The 16,787-nt window shown below is 34.8% G+C and overlaps 4 protein-coding genes across 7 annotated transcripts in view; 1 reads left to right on the forward strand and 3 right to left on the reverse strand.

Moving 5' to 3' along the window:
- The window catches only part of LOC111444988 (40S ribosomal protein S23), a 2,832-nt gene extending 1,870 nt beyond the window's left edge, over positions 1–962 (reverse strand). For all 3 annotated transcript variants that reach the window (XM_023083152.1, XM_023083153.1, XM_023083154.1), the window contains exon 1: positions 867–962. In XM_023083152.1, the coding sequence (XP_022938920.1) occupies positions 867–871 (5 nt within the window). In that variant the 5' untranslated portion in view covers positions 872–962. The remainder of the gene's footprint in view (positions 1–866) is intronic.
- A 1,504-nt stretch (positions 963–2,466) lies between these two features.
- LOC111445138 (LOB domain-containing protein 1-like) lies at positions 2,467–3,330 on the reverse strand. The gene is made up of 2 exons (XM_023083374.1): positions 3,142–3,330; positions 2,467–2,817 (listed from the first exon to the last, which is right to left on the reverse strand). The coding sequence occupies exons 1-2, from the start codon at positions 3,328–3,330 to the stop codon at positions 2,467–2,469; spliced, it is 540 nt and encodes a 179-aa protein (XP_022939142.1).
- A 2,901-nt stretch (positions 3,331–6,231) lies between these two features.
- Positions 6,232–10,056, reverse strand: LOC111444987 (protein IQ-DOMAIN 1-like). Its single transcript, XM_023083151.1, has 6 exons — positions 9,792–10,056; positions 9,488–9,565; positions 9,089–9,382; positions 8,430–8,657; positions 7,223–7,342; positions 6,232–7,133 (listed from the first exon to the last, which is right to left on the reverse strand). The coding sequence occupies exons 2-6, from the start codon at positions 9,560–9,562 to the stop codon at positions 6,411–6,413; spliced, it is 1,440 nt and encodes a 479-aa protein (XP_022938919.1). The 5' UTR covers positions 9,563–9,565; positions 9,792–10,056; the 3' UTR covers positions 6,232–6,410.
- A 1,332-nt stretch (positions 10,057–11,388) lies between these two features.
- LOC111444985 (nucleolar complex protein 2 homolog) lies at positions 11,389–16,638 on the forward strand. 2 transcript variants are annotated; one of them, XM_023083148.1, is made up of 13 exons: positions 11,389–11,643; positions 11,823–11,883; positions 12,182–12,290; positions 12,369–12,429; positions 12,528–12,622; positions 13,102–13,170; positions 13,401–13,928; positions 14,236–14,538; positions 14,669–14,992; positions 15,576–15,782; positions 15,875–15,964; positions 16,057–16,149; positions 16,272–16,638. In XM_023083148.1, exons 1-13 carry the CDS (start codon positions 11,535–11,537, stop codon positions 16,392–16,394), a joined length of 2,172 nt encoding a protein of 723 aa, XP_022938916.1. In that variant the 5' UTR covers positions 11,389–11,534; the 3' UTR covers positions 16,395–16,638. The 2 variants fall into 2 exon arrangements, with proteins under 2 accessions (XP_022938916.1, XP_022938917.1); XM_023083149.1 differs by having other exon boundaries at positions 11,524–11,643; positions 11,828–11,883.
- The last annotated feature ends 149 nt before the right edge of the window (positions 16,639–16,787 follow it).

The following is a 16,787-nucleotide window of genomic DNA, read 5'->3' on the forward strand; positions in this document are numbered from 1 at the left end:
AACAAAAAAAAAAAAAAAAAAAAAAAGAGGATAAAGAGCCTCACCGGATAACCACGGAACCTTCATATGGAGATTTAGGATGAGAAATCTAGGCTCAACTATACTCCCAAGAAATTAGGAATAGAAGTTGCAAACAAACATATCCAAACGTAGTATCTGAGGTTTGAATTTCCAAAAGTTGTTTCCACTCGTATTATCAGATAGATTATTTCAACTACACGGACAAGCGAAGAGAGAATGTGTGTGTGTGAGAGAGAGAGAGCGAGAGCGAGAGTGAGAGAGAGCCTATCAACAATAGAATTCAAGCTTAGGGTATGAATTAGGGAGCTGTTTCCACCGATACTAATGAATAAACTCTAACCATATACACTCACATAATCGGAATCGGACTAACAGATTGTCCACGACTCCGAACCTATCGATTTATCAATAAACTAACTAGATCGTATCAGTAAATGTTTTAAACCAAGACATTTCAATTGACGAGAGGCAATAAACGAATGCCTCGATTCCACTTTTGAGTTAAAAAAAAAAAAAAAAAAAAAAAAAAAGTAGTCCTCGAAACATCGTTTCTCCTAGTGTACAATTTCCAGATTAATATCCAAACAACCAGACTAAAATCAAAGATCCGAACGAAATGACGCCTTCAGAGTTGCTCAAAGTAGCACCGCGTCCGTTTGATTATTCATGAAGATTCAACAAACAATATGAACACAAATAATAATAATAATAATCGAGGCTCCTAGCAATCAGTCAAAGAGCAGACAGAACGATTGCAACTTCTTCGAGAAAACATAATTGGATGAAGACGAAGAAGAGAAGACGCCATGAAAGAAAGACAATGCAGAGAAGAGAGAAATTCGTACCCCATGACGGCTGATTAAGAAGATGCTGCAACTTCTTCAAGAAACGCCCAAATGAGAATGCCGAGTGAACAGATAAACCGGCAGTAACTCAAACCCTAATGAAAGTAGAATCCCGGGACGGACAATATATATACAGCCTCCTGGTGAAAGGATTTCTGTCCACTGCATAATTACGTAATTACCCTTCCGAGTTCAAGATTAGCTATTAGCAATTTAGCATCTCTATAAAGCCTTATTACGTAATTATACTTCGGAATTACTTCATTTATTACTACATTTAATGTTTTTTTTAAATCGAAATTTAAAATTTTTAAAAATATATTAAACCGTATATTATTTTTTTTGTTTATAAAATATTATTAAATATACTCTAATACTTTATTATATTTTTGTTAATAAAATAAATTTGAATTTAATATAATATTTTTATATTTTTAATATATATAATGAAAAAAAATCATCGTGGAGTGTCTAAGAATTTTCCGTTGAAATTTTCGCTCCAATCTCTACAAAAATAAATCGAGAATTTAGTGGGGAATGAAGAATAACCATTTTTAAACTCTCGTTTCATCAAACGTCATGAAAAAAACGTCATCATGTTCGAGCTTTTCAATCCAATGGTATGAAGCAATCCTCTTAGCTCTCTCATTATTGATGAACGGTCCACAACACAACACGTGAAATATTTAGTTTGGAATTAAAAATTGGGAGCGTTAGATTTTCACATTGGTGTATATTAATTTATAGGTTAAAATATAACATTTTTTTTAATTATTATTCAATATAAAATTTTACAGACTAATTTATATAAATATTAAATTTTATTAACCAAAAAAAATTATAATTTTCCTAAAAATAAATTGTCCTCTGAAAATGAATTTTTATAATAAGAACCCTCCATTTTTTTTATATGATTTTTACAACGAATAAGTGAAATAAAAACTAAAAATATATTTTTAAATAAATTTATGAAATAATAAACTTGTTTTTAAGTGATAGTTATCGTTTGAAAATGTTATTATTATTATTTTTTTTTCCAAAATTTGGAGAAGAAGCAGTGTTCTTTTTGTGGAATTTTCTAATTACGTAAATACATGAAAATTATCCTAAAATGAATTAGCTTTTAATAATAAAATAACGGATTAATATAAAGTAAACACGAAGATACGATAAAAAGACAAAAAGTCAACGGACCAAAGAAAGCTACCAACTATTTTAAACCAGTCTTGACAAAGAATTAAGAATTCAAATCTACGAGGGTAACAACTCAAACCTATCGCTAGTGTTTGCTTTGGCTCGTTACGTATCGTCGTAAACCTCACGGTTTTAAAACATGTTTACTAGGTAGAGGTTTTCACACCCTTGTAAAAAAAATGTTTCGTTCCTCTCTTCAACCTATTTGAAATTTCACAATCAACCACATTAATTATGTGGATGGATCATCATTCTTTCGTTTTGGCGAATTTCATTGGATATTAACAAAACAGCTCGCAACCATAGGATTTCAATGAAAAATAGATTCTTTTATACCTTTATGATCGGATCGAGAACCGCTCCCATTTCGTGTATTTTAAACATGCATCGAACGATCTATGGAACACTATGATGAAGTCCATGAGGAGTCCCAAAAAATATTGGAAGATTTGTAATTATGTGGAATAGGGTTTAAATCAGTAAATGGAAAGTGGTCTTGGCGCAAGACCGGGACTTGTTGACCTTCAACTCGAACTTGACTTGTTTCCGTGCACATTAGGGCTAACAAATTTGCATGTTGAGCTAGCATCTTGTGAACCTCAGCCTTAGCCACGGCTAGTTGCACTTGGAGCTCGCTCACTTGATTTTGCAGCTGAAAAATTGAACCAGTGCAACCATAGACGGGGTCTCGAATCCTAGCGTTGGCTTCATATACTAAACTGCTTGTAGCATCCGCTCTCTGGTTCTCTGGAAGTTCCTGCATTATATTATATTTCTCCCGTAACCATACAAATCGGTAAGAAAAAAAAAATTACCCTTATAAATTTAACAAGACATATCAATATTTACCCTAATTTTGTACCGACTAAAAATAATGATATATCTCTAAAACTTTACTAATTTTAACAAAAAATAATAATTTTGTTAAACTTAATTAATTAATAATCTCTAAAGTGTTTCTTACTAAAATTTGATTAATTTTATGTATTTTATCATGCACGTAAATAAAAACATTTTTCTTAATAATTCTTAAAATTAAGATAAATATTGCACAAATGGTTTAATTGGGTTTGACATTTACCTGCAGAAACTTGATTACGTTGCCGGCTCCAAATATTCTATGCACGGCGGCGAACTTGAGTGGCTCAGTCGGAGGAAAATAAGGCGCTAAAACACACTTATCGACGCATCTCCGGCGGAGGATCTTACAGGCGGCGCAAGGGCTGAGAACCACCATCAGCGGCGGCGGCGGCGGCGGCGGAGACTGCATAGTTTGCTGTATAGCCTCGAGCAAGCAACGAAAGAGACTGAATACAAATGGCGAAACACGTTCATATATATAGTCGGAAGCTTGGGCTCTTCCTCCTTGACTTATTAAAACTGCCGGAATATTTTGGACACGTTTTTCTTAATTATTTTTATTTACTAGTATATATATATATATATATATATATATATATATATGATAATTTTATTAAATAATAATTTTATTATATTTTGTCAATAATTTTTAAAAATTTAAAAATTAAATTTTATAGGCTAAAATAATATATTGAAAAATCAGTTTAAAATATAAATATATTGGCGTTGTTGACTTAATGGAGAGTTTCATACGCAGTATTTATTTTTAGTTGGATCAAACAATTTTGGGAATTTAAAGTATTTTTAAATAATATATTACCAATCAAATGAGCATATTTGACTTTGAATTAAGAGTAGTGTAAAAACACACCTTTCTTAAATATATATTAAATTAAAATTCACATTAAACTCATTTTTATTCGGATAGATTCTAAATAAATTAGGTATTTGTTTGATAATTATTTAATTTTTAACTTTTTTTTTTCTAATTAAATTTATTAACACTTAGAAATATGGATTTCTAGTTTTTAATCTATATTTTAGAGTTTTGGAAATTAAAAATTATTTTTTAATTACAAGTTTAATAAATCTATGATTTATGTATTTAAATTTTTAATTTTGTATGGTTGACGAATATATGTGAATTTTTAAAAAATTAATTAATTTATTAAATGTCAAATTAAATTTGGTATGAGATGATTATAAGCGGTCTATTTCACGACTATTAAATTTATTAATTAAAAATATATAAATAAATTATATTCGTCAAACTTTAGGTATAAAAATTCAATAATTTATTAGGTGAAAATTGTAAATTTAAAAACCTAATAATTTTTTTTTAAACTGACACAAAATTAAAAATTTTAAAAACATTTTAATATATGATAATTAAATTCTAAGTAAAAACATAATAGAAACAGAAATAATCATTGAAACAAAGCATTTTGTTAGTACGTTTCAATTTATTTTTCGAGACGATCATATATTTTTATAATTATTTTTACGTAAATTGCTAATTAAAGCGAGCAGAATGCCAACACGAACGTAATTCGAAGGAGACATCTCCCATTTTCCTTTAAATCGAACGTTTAAATTCCCGACTTCACATTTAATTAACTGAAAAAAAGAAAATTAGAAGGGAAAGGACAGAATTTTAAAGATCTAAAAATGTGAAAGGAAGAAAGGGAGCCAAGGACTGGCAGCAAGAGACTGTCGTGACTCACATTTTCTCTACACTCCAAATTTCAACTTTGATTTGATCGCTTTACCCTGACCAAAACAATTGGAGGGTCTATAATACGACAAAAATAATTTATTGACTAATAATATTCCTTCAATTAATTTGCAAATACGTGGAATATACAATGATTAAAATAATTCCTCCTCCAATTTCGTTCCACGCCTAATTTTTCCGCCTCATCAAATTAAAATAATATAATAACAGTAAGATATGGTAAACTCAGATGATTCATTTGACTCTAAATTCTCGTCCTTTTGCTTTGATTTTCCAAAAAGCTGCATACCAATGAGATCTATTCCATGGAATTCACTCTCAATAATTTTCAACAATTTTCTTATTTATTATATAAATCTGTTCTATCTTAATTCTATAACATAATAATTATTAAATTTCAGTTTTAGAATGAATTTTGGAGTGGAAAAGAAATGATTTTATCAAATTAAAAATATGTTAAATTATTAAGTGGTCGGATAATTATTAATTTCTTTGTTTATTATCCATAAGTATTTTCAAAATTCAAGCCATTTTTTAAGTAAATTATTAGAAATAAAATTACAAAAGATCAGCTCAACTAAAAAATCGAAAATTTTAACATTTTTAATTTGTGTCTAATAAATTATTAAATTGAAATTAACAAAAATATATGGGATTAAATAATTTTTTAATAGTAAAGAGTGAATGGAACTTATTTTATTATTATTTTAAAAAATTAAGCGTATAAAACAATATATATATATTTTTAAACCTCTTTTAATTTGATTTTTATTTTTGAATTCAAAATAAATATTTAGTTAAAATTAATATGAAAATTATGGTAAATAAATCGTAAAAAAAAAACAAAAAAACAAAAAAACAAATAAAGGGACCTTAATTTGTGGGTTTTCTCTGGTATGGCTCAAGTGATAACGTATGATTCAGCCACGGAAGGGGAAAAAGTCGTTCCTTCCTTGGATTGGGGCTTTGTTTTTCGCATCAAACTACCAAAGTCTTTTCATAGAGTAGAAGAACCACCGCTTGTTAGAGGTCATAGCCAACGAATTTTGGCCCTTTTTTTTTTTTTCTAAATTAAATTTTTTTTTATAAAGACAATTTTCATTTTTTTCAATAAAGAAACCCCAATTTTCTTCCTTAGATTTGGAAGGAGAAAAAGCATAAAAATACAAATTCTACATCCCATATAAATTTAAAAAATTATAAAAGTTTAAATGTTCGTACAATAAATACAAATATGAAAGAATAATTTAAATGGAAAGTTACAGTGTATATTTTTTTTGTTTATGATTGGATCATAAATAAATTGTTTTGACACACTAAATAATTAATTTTATGCTTGTAATGCGTAGGGCTCACATATGATCTCACCTTAAAATTATCAATTCTTTACTTAAATATTAAAATAATTAATGTTGTTATGGACGGTTAAAATTTAAACATTTTATATTGAGATATTTAATTACTATTTATATATTACAATAAAATAAACAAAGTATCAATTAAATTAATGTCTTGGATTGAAGTACTCATCAATCGAAATTAACCAATAACCTAGTGATTTTGAAATAAAAGAAAGAATTAAATCAAAGTTTGATTAAAATTTGTAATGAGAAATCAACAACATGAAGAACAAGAGATAATAAATCCTTCTATTTTAGATGCGATCACACAAACTCTAGAAAGTAAATAACCTGACAAACTATATACCTCTTCAATTAAGAAATGATTAAAATCACTACCGAATTCATCTTCAACTACCGGCTCTCGCCGGTGAAATCTCTGTCTGCAACATTCTTGATCGGGTTAGTGTCTACTTTCGGCGGACCAGAGTGCCTCCTCGAGTTCGCCGGCGAGGCGGGGAACGAGAGCCGTTTCTTTACGCCGCCACTGGCTGGTGCCTTATCTGGAGTCGCTGCCGTATTCTCCGTTCCCATTGGACTCGACAACCGGGACCTTGCCCTGGCTGCTTCTGTGGACGCCATGTAGCTTGGAACTGACGGCGAACTCGTGAAGCTTTCATCATCTCTCACGGATGATCCGGCGATGCTGTGTCGCCGGTACCGCTCCGATTTGACGCTCAATGCACTTCGGGAATCGGCGTCTCCACTCCAGCCGAATCCTCTTGTACTATCCGGCTTCAATTTTCTCCCTGCAGATAGCGACGAATGCGCCTTCGTAGGAGTTGCCGGCGATTGGCGACTTGGAGCTCGGCTTGTTTTCTGGCTCGTCGGAGTCCTTGGAAATGGCTTGATGTCGAGATTGAGATCGCGACGGGAGTAAGATTTGGAAATGTCTCCGATCGAGGTCGCATGGCTGATCGCACTCTTGACAGAGCCGCGATCGTGACAATCGGCGGTGATCTTAGCCTCCCATGGACGAGCGGCCATCCATCGCTCCAACCAACTCCATCCCCAATGGGGATTGTTCGGATCCATAAATGTAGGGTTTGCAGATTTGGAAGAATTCTTGCCTGAATTCTGTTGGGGAAACGGCGATGAGAATGAAAATCAATGATCTGAGGAGGGAAATGATAATCAAATCAGGAAGAAATGGAAACGAATTGAACCTGATGAGAGTAAGCATACGCCAATGCCCTTTCTCTTCTTGTTGCTGCTTCTTGCCTGTAAACTTGTCTGGCTTCAATTTGCTGCTTTGATTTGGTACTGTCATTCCATTCATTGTTTGCCTAATTTAGACATCAAAATTTAAATTCTCATCCATACAGACCCAAGGGTTAAGAATGCATGCAATATATTCATTTAAGACTGTGAGATCTCGATCGGAGAGAGGAAACGAAGCTTTCCTTATCAGGGTGTGGTAACCTTTCTCTAATAGACGTGTTTTAAAACCGCAAGGTGACGGTTATATGTAATAGTTCAAAGCAGACAATATCTACCAGCGGTGGGTTTGGACTTTTACAAAGGGTATTAGAGCCGGTTATCAGGGTGTGGAAACCTTTCTCTAATAGACGCGTTTTAAAACCGCAAGGCTGACGGTTATATGTAATAGTTCAAAGCAGACAATATCTACCAGCGGTGGGTTTGTACTTTTACAAAGGGTATTAGAGCTAGTTATCGGGCGGTGTGCCAGTGAGAACATTGGGACCCCAAGGGGGTGGATTGTGAGATCCCACGTTGGTTGGAGAGGGAAACAAATCAATCTTTATGAGGGTGTGGAAATTCTCTCTAGGGATTGTGAAATCTCACATCGGTTGGAGAGGGGAACGAAACATTTCTTTTAAGGGTGTGGAAACCTCTCAACCCATCCTTAGTTGACGCGTTTAAAAACCGTGAGGGTAAGCTCGAAAGGTAAAACTCGAATGGGAAAGCCCAAAGAGGACAATATCTGCTAGTGGTGGGCTTAGCCAGTCACCGTGGGCCGCAAGAACGTTGGGCCCTAAGGGGGGTGGATTGTGAGATCCCACGTTAGTTGGAGAGGGGAACGACCTTATAAGGATGTGGAAACCTCTCCCTAGCAGATGCGTTTCAAAAACCATGAGAGGAAGTCCAAAAGAAAAAACCCAAACAAGACAATATTTGCTAGCAATACGTTGGACCGTTACAAAAATTGTAAAAGAGAAACTAAAAAAGAGGTTCACTTAGGACTAAGAGTAATACTCGACAGCTAGCTACCTCGGGTGCAGCTACTTTTTCTAGCTCAACCCTACAAACTCGTTTTAAAAAGCAGCTACCAACACATGTGATTGAACCATGTAGCTAAGTAATACTCATAGGACAACCAATCTGACACGAGGAGTTTCCAGAAAAACTTACAGAAGCAGTTAATCTGTGAAGCTCTCTTTCATGTTTTTGTTGGAGCTGCCTCTGGAGAGCCTGATTCTCCTCTGACATTCTAATTCTTCTTCCACGCACCTGTGACTGCACACGAGCAAGCGTCTGCATGCATCTTAATGTGGTGGTTGCTTGTCTCTTAACAGACTGGCCTTGGATCAATGACTTCAGCCTCACCAACCCTCTTAATGCCCGCAGCGCCCTCCTTGCCTGACCCAAACGAAATTCCCATTACCAAAACCATATTTAATGTCCCAAACCCATTATAGAAAAGCCCTTCAAATCACTGTTTTTGAGCCATCTGCAGGCCATTAAATGACACATTGAAGCCTGCATTGAAGTTAGGTGTATATGATTTGCACATATTTGATGCCAAGTCATGGCAAGCTGGAAGTTTGACTTGTTTCTCTCGAGTTCTAACCCATAGTCGTAAAACTTTAGATGACCTTATTCGAACGGATCGGATCTATTCTAAGGTCAGTCGTCTTGTGATCTACGAGTGACAATCATAAATTCTAAGTTCTATCTAACAGTTATTCATCCTTGAATAGACCTCTAACTTTGCAAGATCCAGCTAACGGTAGTTATGGCTTTCCATGAGTGTCATCAATTATTGCAAATAAGTGAAAGAGATCACTCACCATATAGCCACGGAATGTAGTCTGGATCTTGATGGCTGCTATCTCTTCCTTTGATTTCCCGGAGTACCTAGGGATGGTAGTGAGCCGAACGACCTCCGCCGCAGCCTGAGCGGCTGCGACGGCGGCCTCGGCGGCAACTGCAGTGGCAATGGCAACAGAATAAGCATGTTTGCTCTGTTCATTCTCTGCATCAACTAGCTTCACCTCTTCAATAGGAAGAACAGACACATCCAATGGAGCTGTCTCCAATTTCTTTGGCTTCCCAAACCATCTCTTCTTGGATTTGTTGGGTTTCTAGCCGTGAAAATCAAGAACAAACTCTCAGTTCATGATCTTAAACAACCAAAAACACAGAGAAAACAACAATCCATAGAAATTAGAATCCCAACCCATAAGAACCTGCTCTTTCTTTTCCTTAGATTCAGTAGCAAATGCCTTCTTCACAGCAGAAAACCATCCCCCCTTCTTCCCCATTTCCTATTCCATCGTCAAAAACAGATCAGTCAAACGCACAAGAACTCAAACAGATCAAAATCTACTGAAGTCTTAGAACACAGATCCAAAATGGAAACAACCCATAACATTGTTCATAGAAAACTCCCAGAAAATTGTCGAAAACTGCAAGTTCTTGAGGGGAAAAACAGAACCCATGAAACGATTTCATTAGAAATACGAGATTTAAAGGCAAAAACCATTAGAATACCTCAGCACAAAAGCGCCATAGCTTTTCTGAATCTCAGCAGCTCTCTCTCTTAGATCCTAAAGATATTGATAGGCAAAGAACGCAGCAACCACCATTAGAGAGAAAGGCCCAGATCTCGAGGTTAGAGAGAGATAGTGAAAGGGCAAAAACGGAATTAACGAAAAGAATTGGGGGAGTGTGTAGGGCGTTGGGAGAAGAGAATTCCAGGAGTAAACCGAGTGGGCTCAGGCTCTGTGTGACTCCTATTATTATTTTAATAGCATCAGCGGCAAGGCAGACAAGACAAAACCCAAGTTGCTATCGCCGCCGCTGGCTCCGCCGTCGACTGGTGGAACTTTTAGGGGAAAAAGTGGGGAGTCCTTTAAAAATTAAGAGGGAAATCACATGATGTCGTCGTAACGTGTACACTAAGTATGACCAATTATGACTTGACACGTTGCCGTTTGTTATCGGTTTCTGAAACGACCAAAAAGTTTTATTGCTTTAATGTTAGAACTTGTTGCTGGGCTAAGCCCAGCTCTTGTAACCCAGCCACGTGGCCCATCCTAATATCGCCACGTACGTTCTTAATATAGTTTTTTTTTTCTCTTATCTTTTAATTTATTTTATTTTCACATTTTATATCTCTATCCTTTAAAATAATGTTTTTTTTTATTATTTTTGCTTTAACAATATCCATTTTAAACATCCTTTTCTAATTATTAAGTTAGTGTAGATTATAAAATAAAATAAAAAAATAAAAAATAAATGGATAATTTCAAATATTTTTTAAAATTAAAAAATGCTATTTTTTAAAAAATAGATGGTATTGCCTGAGAAATGAAATAAAATAATATTTAGCCTATGCTTTTTTTAACTCAATTTTAATGAAATTAAAGGCTTAAATTAGTTCAATTAATGAGATATACTTTGTTTTTGCCACCCAATGCCTCAAACTTTATATTCTTTTGGCTTATTATTTTGTACTTAACCCTGACTTTACTAGCATGTGTTTAAATTTATTAGAAAGGTGTGAAACTTATGTTTTAAAACTACGAGGCAGACGACCGTAATAGATCAAAATAAACAATATTTGCTGAGTTATTTTTACGTAATAGATCAAAATAGACAATATTTGTTGAGTTATTTTAGGAATATGAGAAAAAATATATTGATTCTCTAGAAAAATATATTAATTCTCTAATATTAGATAGACTAAATTAAAGGTTTAGTCGGTGAATTTTTATGTTATTGTATGTAGAGTTTTAAATATTATATAATTGAATTTTGAATTTCTCTAATATACTTAACAATTTTTTGGTTAAATATGAAATAAAAATTTATGGATAATTTGATGAAATTTTAAAAAGATATGCATAAAATTAAAGAATTTAGATATTTATTATATTTCACATTAAATATAATTTTGGGTGTTATTTCACATCCTTATTTTCATGATAATTTCCTTTTAACTCTAATGAACATCTCGTGGGCCGTGTCCACTATGATGGGCTGAATCTATATTGGGCTTTCGAATCACGTACGGGCCGAAGTTATGGGCCAAGTTCAGTAGAAAAGCCCAGTTTTCATTTTCATACTAGCCGAAAGCACATTAACCCTTCCCCTTCCCTCGACAGTCGCCGGGCTAACGAGTTTTGCCTCCTCCTCCTCTGAAATTTCCCCTCCCAGCCTCCAACGTGCTTACGGGAGTTCCGACAAGAGGAGTTGAATTCTGGTGTTGATTCTTCGTACTACAGCAACGAAATGGGGAAGCTCGGGAAGAAAGCAAGGAAGTTCGCGAAGAAAAATCTTCAGACAGTGCTCAAAAGGAAGCGGAAACTGAAGTCTATGTTCAAAAAGAAAGCTCCGTCAAGTAAGATTCATGTTCTAATCTTAATTTCTGAAAGATATTTTATTATTCGACACGTTTTTTTTCCTGTTCAATCTTTTCTCTGTATACTTGTTTTTGTTTGCAAACTTGAGCTGCTTAACGATTTTGTTTCCAGCTATTTTTTATGTTATTTATTTGGTTTTTTTCTTCAAATTTCGTAGAACAGATCAAGGACGGTGTTGAAAATCAAAAGGACGATGCATCGAAGCTCCACAGTCGCATGTAATGCTTAAACATTTTGTTTATTCTTTCCGAGCTTCGTATTTATATCAATCTCACTCAATTGTGTTTAGACTGTGTCATTAACTTCATTCTGATAATCATCTTTCTGAATAATATTTTTTATGTGATTTACTTGGCCACAAAACAGTACACGTATGGGATATATATCGAATTAGTTTATTCTCTCTTGAGCAGGTTTCAACGTATATGATCTTGTGTCTGGACTTTTCCTTCCTCAATTTCTTAACATGCTATATTATCCATTTAATTCACTTAAATTTCACGTTTCAATTTGCAGGAATGGTGAAGCTGATGCAAAAGACTTTGTTTCTTTGGATGCTATTTTCAGTGAAGATGAATATGATATGCTTGAAAATGATTCTGACAGCGATGGATACATCTCAGAGGTTTCTACCGAGTTTTGCTGATATGATTTATGATTATTTGATTGGGCCATTGCATTTCTAACGTTATTTGTCAATTAGGAATTAAGCTCGTTTAACACTGCTGAAAATGGAATTGACAATAATTCAGAAGGCGGCACTGGTGAGTCTACCTCCATGCTATCTATAGTGAATAATTTCTTGTAATTTATCCTGATACTTCCTTTGATCCTGTCGTCAATTGTTGGTGATATTTTGCAGACATGATTAGTCCCAACCATTTATCGGATCAGAACAAAGAAATTCTTTCAGAAGTCACAAAGAAAACGAAGCAATTGAATAGGTTGAAAGAAAAGGTAATGCTGTACTTTATTTAATCTCCGTCTCCACTTGATAAGAAATGCCAGGGCAAGTAAAATGCATGCCAAATGAATCCTAGGTCTACATGAAATTTGGGATGTGCAAAAGATTTCTATTTCTTATTCATAGCATTGCATTGTGTTTAATGCTCTGCATTATTTCTGGACTTTAAATATCTGTAGCTAGCGGCTGATTTCCGATACTGGGTGCTTGGCATCATTAAGTACAGGCGTTTATGCTTTTTTTGAATGAATTAATCATTTATCACAATTTGGACTAAGATTTATGATTGATTTTAATGATCTCCAGAGGGTTTATGTAAATTTTCAATGCTTTCACCAACACTGTTTAATCATTTGAAGCTTGAGTTGCCGGTGGCGTTTTTTTCCCTTCTCTTTTCATCTTATAACGATTGTTTAATTTTCACTCTATTACTGGGTATTTTAATTTATTGCTTTACTTGGAAGATTTTCAGGATCCAGGATTCTTGAAGTTTCTGGAAACCAATAATAAGGCAGTTACACCTTTCAGAGACGAAGACGCTGTAAGTAATATGTAGAGTGCTATGTTTCTTGAATTTTATTTATGAATGATTTGTTTAAGGTTTATTAAATTCCTCCCTTTTTCTTTGTTCCTTATCTATTAATTTAGTACTCTATAAAACTTTAATCGTGTTGAAACGAGTACTGTTAGCCAATTATGTTTTAATGTCTTTTTTTTAAATCCTTTTCCATCTGATTGTTTTCCTCTTCTCTCAATGTTTTCCGTGCACAGAGTTCTGATGAGGAAACCATCAATGATGATGGTCTAAATGGAGAAGAACAGAGCAATAGTTCTAATAAAGGCTTTTTGCTGAGTAGCTCTGTTGTCGATTCCTTGTGTGATCAAGTTAAGAACAAGCATGATTTGTCTCTTCTTACCAGTCTAATAAACGGGTATCGAGCTGCATGTCATTACGGATCTGAAGCAGCAAGCAATGCAGATGCTGTCAGATGTTATAATATTGGAAACAGTGAAACTTTCTCCAAGATATTAATCTTCACACTCGGTGAGGCTGACAATTTATTTAGGGAGCATCTAGGACTCACGAACTCCAGAGTGAAGAAGGAAACAATTTTAGAAATGAAGAACACCCAAAAATGGAAAGCGGTCAAGCCTTTAATCAAGTCATATTTAAGGAGTTGCTTATTTCTCTTGAATGACGCTTCAGAAACTGAGATATTGAGGTTTGCCTTGGCTCGAATAAGAGCATCCACAATATTTTTTGCAGCTTTCCCTTCTCTACAGCGGCGGCTCATCAAGGCATGTATACGTTTTACATTGATTTTCTTACCTTGTTACTGTTTTTGATGCATTTGAAGCTAGTATGGACATATCTACCTTTCTCAGGTTTAGTTTCCATTTAATTTCATTCAAATTTGAGCTCACACCAAGAAATTTTAAAATTTTCTCATATTTCCTGACCATACATGGAGGCGACCATATTTTGGTCCTGTATATTGTTCTTCATTCATTGCTACCAGTAGCCTGTTAATCCTATATACTCATTTGTCTCGTACCGCTTATGTAAAAGGACATGCCACTAAAATATAAGAATCCACTGATGCAGATTGCAGTTCATTTGTGGGCGACTGGTGAAGGAACGCTCTCGTCCCTCTCATTTCTCATAATACGAGACTTGAGTTCTATGCTTGGTTCTAATGGCTTCGACTCCTGCTGGATTAAAATGTACAAGGCTTTCATTGCTAACAGCAAATTTGCAGAGCCGATTCTGCATAAACATATGCAATTTCTGAGAGACTCCTTTGTTGAGTTATGCTCTCTTGATGTCCATAGAACTACTACTAGAGCCAAGGCTTCAATCCAACAACTTACCAAGATACTGCATCAGGGTTTTCGAACAAAGAAGCAAGTAAGCTGTCAGGATTCCTTATCTTGCTTCCTTGAGTCAAGAACTTTAAATGTATTATTGTTTGTTCAAGCTTACTAGAAGCCTATTTTCATTTACAAGACTTTCTCCATGGCTGTACTTCTCTTTGCAGGAAGCTGTCAAGATGATGTGCAGTTGGCAATATATCAATTGCATTGATCTCTGGGTCAAGTTCATTGCTGCAAATTTCCAGGATTATGATTTCCAAACACTGCTCTACAATATTATTCAGATTATAAATGGAGTAGCCGCATTGTTTCCTGGCCCTAGATATCTACCTTTGAGAATTAAATGCATTCAGTGGTTGAATTATCTTTCTAGCTCCAGTGGGATTTTTATTCCTGTTGCATCGACAGTGTTGGATATCTTGGAACATATACCCGGCAAAGAGGGCAAGAATCCAGGAGCTCACTTCAACCACTTGTCTGCCCTACAGGTTATACCTTTATGCTTTATATATACATATGAATGTTCATGTATTTCGTGATTATGCAATGATGCATTACGTAACAGCCCAAGCCCACCGCTCACAGATTTTGTCCTTTTGGGGCTTTTCCTTTCGGGCTTCCCTTAAGGTTTTTAAAATGCGTCTACTAGGGAGAGATTTCCACACCATTGTAAAGAATGCTTCATTCTCCTCCCCAACTGATGTGGGATCTCACAATCCACCTCCCTTCAGGGCCCAACATTCTTGTTGGAACACCACCTCTTGTCCACTCCCCCTTTGGAACACCGCCTCCTCGCTGGCACATCGCCTGGTGTCTAGCTTTGATACCATTTGTAACAGCCCAAGCTCACCGCTAGCAGATATTGTCATCTTTGGGCTTTCTCTTTCGGGCCTCCCTTCAAAGTTTTTAAAACGCATCTGCTAAGGAGAGGTTTTCACATCCTTATAAGGAATGTTTCGTTCTCCTCCCCAACCACGTGGGATCTCACACATTGTTCACTTAATCAAGAAATAAAACCATTGTTTTGCTAAATGCGTGAATTTCAATCTCTCTTCTACGTTATTAATGCAGCTGCCAAAAAATTGGTTGAAGTCGCGAAACTTTATGGAGGAATGTGTTTTATCTTCCATTGAGCTTCTTTCAGCTCACTTTGCTCAATGGAGCTACAGTATATCTTTCCCTGAACTGGCTACTATTCCACTTACTCAATTCAAGAAGTTTCATGCGACAACTACAACCGAGAACCTCAAGCGATTGGTAAAGCGTTTTATTGATCAGGTAAAGAATGTATTTTGTGTTTGAATCGTGTCGATCCTACGTTCTATCTATTCATGCTCTACATATTCTTAGACCTTTTGTTTGCCATTCAGGTTGAGCAGAATATCGACTTTGTGCAAAAAAAGAGAAATGAAGTCTCATTTTCACCCAAAGATCAGCAAGCTGTTGAATCATTTCTTCAGGTTTCCTTCTCTTTTCTTCTTACTGTTTAATTGTTTCGGTTTCTCACTCCTAGCAACCGACACGTATCATTTGCATTATGTGACGATTGCAGCTAGAGAAATGCAACAGCAACGCTCCGTTTACACAATATTACAAAAGCGTATTGGACAAAGCTGCATCCAGGCACATGTCTCTGGATAAAAAGGTACTACTCCTCTCATGCTTAAAACATTGAATTTGTTGCATCAACTGATAATATTAATAGATTTTTCTCACATTAATATGTTTTCTTAGTTATGATCTTGCTTACCAAAGCCGGTTTTGTAGTTACCTGGAGCCAACAAGAACAAAAAGAAAAGACAACAGCTTGAAAACAACAACCAAATTGAATCGGCTACTAATGGCAAAGTACAGCCAGAGAAGAAACGAGCGAAAAAGAGGAAAACTTGAGGACTCGCTCGCGGTCGAGTTTATTTTCTATTCCGAGGTAACAGGTTTTTATCAGTCATCTTTCTCCAAATATTGTGAGATTTTTTAGCCCTTTGGTAATTTCAGAAATCGATCTATATCACATTAATCAGGAGCCAACAAGTTAGATATTAGAATTGTACTTTTAGATTAGTTAGGGCATTGAAATTCTGGTCTTTGGGGTAATATCAATTTTGTTTACAAGTCATTCTTCATATCTTTTATATCGGAGTATGTATGTATTTCTCCGTGTAGTCTCTGAACTTTTAATTTTGTGTCTATATTGTCTGAAGTTTTAAAAATTAATGATACATTTTAGAAACTCCAAATCTTAGAACTAAATTTGTAATTTTAAGTTTTTAAGGGACCAAATTT

The sequence above is a fragment of the Cucurbita moschata genome, unplaced genomic scaffold (assembly GCF_002738365.1).
Source record: "Cucurbita moschata cultivar Rifu unplaced genomic scaffold, Cmos_1.0 Cmo_Scf00007, whole genome shotgun sequence".
NCBI lineage: Eukaryota > Viridiplantae > Streptophyta > Magnoliopsida > Cucurbitales > Cucurbitaceae > Cucurbita > Cucurbita moschata.